Source organism: Gracilinanus agilis, unplaced genomic scaffold (assembly GCF_016433145.1).
Source record: "Gracilinanus agilis isolate LMUSP501 unplaced genomic scaffold, AgileGrace unplaced_scaffold46528, whole genome shotgun sequence".
Classification (NCBI taxonomy): domain Eukaryota; kingdom Metazoa; phylum Chordata; class Mammalia; order Didelphimorphia; family Didelphidae; genus Gracilinanus; species Gracilinanus agilis.
Window position 1 is genome coordinate 1 of NW_025380831.1, and position 4,900 is coordinate 4,900.

The window sequence follows — 4,900 nt, forward strand, 5'->3', positions numbered from 1 at the left end:
TATATATATATATAGAGAGAGAGAGAGAGAGAGAGAGAGAGAGAGAGAGAGTATAATCTTCATTTCTGAGTGAATCCTTATGAGAAGGAGATAAATAGAGGGTGTAAGTTGGAGAAAGTGCAGAGCAGGGTGATCTACATGAAGAAAAATCTCTAAATTATGACAAAAGAGGATTGGGAAAAGAACTGAGCACATCCATGCTAAAGAAAAGACTTAAGGTCATTGACAACTGCCTTGTTATATATAAAAGGCTACCAACTTAATCAATCAAATAATCAACAACAATCAACAAACAATTATTATTTTTTTAAACCCTTAACTTCTGTGTATTGAGTCCTAAGTGGAAGAGTGGTAAGGGTGGGCAATGGGGGTCAAGTGACTTGCCAAGGGTCACACAGCTGGGAAGTGTTTGAGGCCAGATTAGAATCTAGGACCTCTGGTCTCTAGGCCTGACTCTCAATCCACTGAACTACCCAGCTGCTCCAAACAATTATTATTTGTCTACTGATAGCAGGTTCTTGGTTTAGTATTGGGTTAAGAAAAATAAAGAAAAATTAAATATTTCATATATTTGAGACTTATCTTCTCTTTTAAAGATATCATTTAGATATTTAAACATTTGCAATTAAAAAAGAATTAAAGCCTTACCGTCTGTCTTGGAGCCAATACTATTTATTGGCTCCAAGGCAGAAGAGTGGTAAGGGCTAGGCAATGGGGGTCAAGTGACTTTCCCAGGGTCACACAGTTGAGAAGTGTCTGAGGTCAGATTTGAACCTAGGATCTCATGTCTCTAGGCCTGGCTCTCAATCCACTGAGCTACCCAGCTGCCCCCTGGGCATACTAGATTTATGTGAGAATTTTATAGAGAAAAGGTATCATTTGAGAAGGAGTATATTTGTCTTTAAAGGAAAGAAGAGTTCTTAAGATATGAACTTCAAAAGCGAGTGCATTGTATTAGTGGGGGACAAACTACATGAAGGTTCTACGATAGACAATGAGATTTTACATGTAAGGAACAGCATTGAGGCCATTTTGTCTAGGCCATAATGTTCATGAAGGGTGATAATGTATAGTAAGTCTAGGAAGCAGGTTCCAATTGGAATCTATAAGCATGTCAATTCAAATAGAGATGTTTCTTTTTAATCACAGAGAAAAAGAGAATCATTTGTTGCTATTGAATAAGATGTAGCATGGTAACATTGTGCTTGAGGCAAATCCTCTGGAAGCTACTGAAGTGTGATGAGTTCCAGAAAGGAAGGCAAAAAGAAATGGGTAAAATTACAAGTAGGAAAACGTAGAAATGATACATATTTGAAAGTCAAATTAAAAGTTAAGGGGCAGCTGGGTAGCTCAGTGGAGTGAGAGCCAGGCCTAGAGACAGGAGGTCCTAGGTTCAAACCCGGCCTCAGCCACTTCCCAGCTGTGTGACCCTGGGCAAATCACTTGACCCCCATTGCCCACCCTTACCAATCTTCCACCTATGAGACAATACACCGAAGTACAAGGGTTAAAAAAAAAAGTTAATTAGAGCTCTCCAAGTTAAATGGATTTTCCTGACACCTAGAAGTTTTCTCCTCCTTGAAGATCTTCAACCAAAAGGCTAGGAAATAAATTGCTTAGTTTCTTATAGAGAAATATTTTTCAGGTTAGGATTGTTTATAGCCATGGAGATATTCCCATTCTGAAATGCTGTAATTTTCTTTAACAGGAGCCATGGTGAGTCCAGATCGAAACCAAAGTGCTGCAGTCATATTCATCCTCTTGGGATTCTCTGATTACCCAGATCTCAAAGTCCCTCTCTTTCTTCTGTTTCTGATGATCTATGTGGTCACAGTGTTGGGAAATTTGGGCATGATTGTGATCATCAGGACCAACCCCAAACTCCATACCCCTATGTACTTTTTCCTCAGTCACTTGTCTTTTGTGGATTTCTGTTACTCCACTGGAGTTACACCCAAGCTATTAGAAAACCTAGTAGTGGAAGATAGAAAGATTTCTTTTGGAAGCTGCATCACACAGTACTTTTTTACCGCTACCAGTGTGTTGACAGAGGCTTTCTTGTTGGCAGTAATGGCCTATGATCGTTTTATGGCAATTTGTAATCCTCTTTTATATATGGTTAAGATGTCCCAGAAACGATGTACACTCCTGGTGGCTGGGGCATATACATGGGGGATTACTTCTTCCCTCATATTTACCTACTCACTCATTATACTGTCTTTTTGTGGGACCAACATAATTAACAATTTTCTCTGCGAGTATTCTGTCATCCTTTCTGCTTCCTGTTCAGATAGACACATTAGCGAAATGATACTTTTCATCCTTGCTAATTTTAATGTCTTGAGCACCCTTGTAACCATTCTCATGTCATACATATTAATTTTTGTCACCATCCTAAAGATGCAGTCAGCCAGTGGAAGGTATAAGGCTTTCTCAACTTGTGCCTCCCATCTGACTGCCATTTCCATCTTCTATGGGACCCTTCTCTTTCTTTATTGTGTCCCCAGTTCTAAAAATTCATGGCTCATAATCAAAGTGACTTCTGTTTTTTATACAGTGGTCATTCCCATGCTGAATCCCCTAATATACAGTCTGAGGAACAATGATGTGAAAGAAGCTGTCAGGAAACTTATGGACACCAAAATATTCTCTTCCTAAATTATTTTTTGTCTTCATGGTTGTTTTTTTAAAACCATTACCTTCTGTCTTAGAATAAATACTGAGTATTGGTTCTAAGACAGAAGAATGGTAAGGGCTAGGCAATGGGGGTTAGGTGACTTGCCTAGGGTCACACATCTAGGAAGTGTATGAAATCAGATTTGAATCCAAGACCTCCAGTCTCTGGGCCTGACACTCAGTACCCTGAGTCACCCAGCTGCCCCCTGTCTTCATGATTCTGAGATTAATTTCTGGATCACTAGAAAATATTTGGAAACCTCTAAAATAGTAGACCAGTGACTATTTTGAAATGGAAGGAGTTTATTTACTAGGGGAACTATAAATGTATGAAATTCTAGGTCTCACAAAGAGAGACAGAGATAGAAAGAGTCAGAGAGATTTATAGATTTTGTCATTGAGATACACACAAAGAGTTACAGTGAGAGAGGAAGTCAAGCACAGAGAGTAACTCTCTTTATCTTTCTCTCCATCTATCTTTAACAAAATTTTTTCATGCTTCTCTCCTGGTAGGGCAATCTTTTTGAGATTCTCTCTCTCTCTCTCTCTCTCTCTCTCTCTCTCTCTCTCTCTCTCTCTCTCTCTCTCTCTCTGTATGTGTGTGTACAGAAGAGGCTTGGAGTGAGAATGACTCATCTTTCTGTGTTTGGATCTTACCTCAGGCACTTTTTTATCTGTGTGACCCTGGATAAGTTACTTAACCTTGCTTGCCACAGGATCTTCATCTATAAAATGATCTCAAGAAGGAAACAACAAATCCTCTCAGCATCTCTTCCAAGAAAATCCCAAATGGGGTCAAAAGCAGTCAGATCTAACTGAAAAGTCTAAACAACAACCTATATAAATGAACACAATATGAGAATATATACATATATTTATATATGTGCACAAGTACAAATATGGGTATTACACAGGTCTACATTTTGTATACACATGCATTTACATTTATCCCAGGTAAATATGAAATCCTTGAGTAGTGACCATATTTTTGCCTCTGTTTGTAACAACCTTGGCATATCATAAGAGCTTAATAAATACTTCTGGACTGATAGTAACTGAATAACTGGATGACTATTGAGTTTTACATACTTTTTCAAATTTAAATATTTCACTGACAATTTTTTTTGCATTTACATTTCTAATACTACTTACTTTTTCCCTAAACAATCTGAGATACTTAAACATAATGGAATGTTATATTCCCGATCTTTTATGAAAATATTATGTAGAGAATTACACATTTCAGATTCTTAAAAACAGCATGAATTCCAGTGGCCAAAAGGCATTTGTCTATATCAGCATTGGCGAAGACATGACATGAGTGCAGATCTGGTACTAGGGGATCTGCTCAGTTTCCCCTCTTCCCAAACCCTGAGGACATTTTGCAAGCTGTCCAGCTGCCCAAATCAAGTGTTGTCTCCCTCAACTTTCTCTGGTAATTGTAGGCTCACAGACAGCTTGAATTTGCCCTTTGGGGACTCAACCTTGTTAAAGGTATGCCAATGCTGATATAGTCCAGAATATTTTTTTTGGAAAAGGAAGCTGTTAATTTAATATCAAAGGACAAGAGGAATCAAGGGTTAAGTGTTAAAAGTGTTAAAAGCAACAGAATTTCCCACATCCATTCAAGAATATGGACCATGATAAAGCCTTGAAGACTATCCATTTTATCTGCCTCTGCTTCTTAATCTGGAAGAGGAGGAGGAGGAGGGCTTGAGTGGAAAATAATCCTGCCTCTGAGGGCAGGATCTCATTTAATAGCTCTGTATCTAAATGTCAATCATCATCTTTCTAGAACCACCAATTTCCCCGTATGGAATTCTGGGGATTTCTTGCAGTGTTCTTTTGACTAAATTTCACTATAAAACTTAAAACACCAAAGAAGAGATAATTTTTCTTCTCATCATGTCTCTTCTAAACAGTGCACTTTTTGTAGAAAGGAACCAAAGTCTTATCTAAACTGGAATTTGTCTCAATGCTCAGTTCAGTAAATAATCACTTTACTTCTTCCACAGATACAGTTCAGTAGGCAATCACTTTACTTCTTAAACACAAATTGTTTAACAAATGTGCCCTTAAGAAGAAAGTATTTTTTATTATTGAATTCAATTTGGTCTTGATTGTCAACATGCACATGTTCATCATGTAGCAGTGAAGGAGAGTACAAAGACTTACTTTCTCAAATTTTTGGATGCTTCAAAGTTAATCCTGTTCCTTCAAGGAT

General features: G+C 37.9%; 1 protein-coding gene across 1 annotated transcript; it reads left to right on the forward strand.

The window, feature by feature from the left end:
- Positions 1-1,713: 1,713 nt before the first annotated feature.
- On the forward strand, positions 1,714-2,658 carry LOC123255435 (olfactory receptor 5D18-like). Its single transcript, XM_044684228.1, has one exon. The coding sequence runs from the start codon at positions 1,714-1,716 to the stop codon at positions 2,656-2,658; it is 945 nt and encodes a 314-aa protein (XP_044540163.1).
- The last annotated feature ends 2,242 nt before the right edge of the window (positions 2,659-4,900 follow it).

What these genes read in the sequence shown, in the direction of transcription:
- LOC123255435 (XM_044684228.1), top strand. Translation starts at nt 1,714, where the DNA reads ATGGTGAGTCCAGATCGAAACCAAAGTGCTGCAGTCATATTCATCCTC.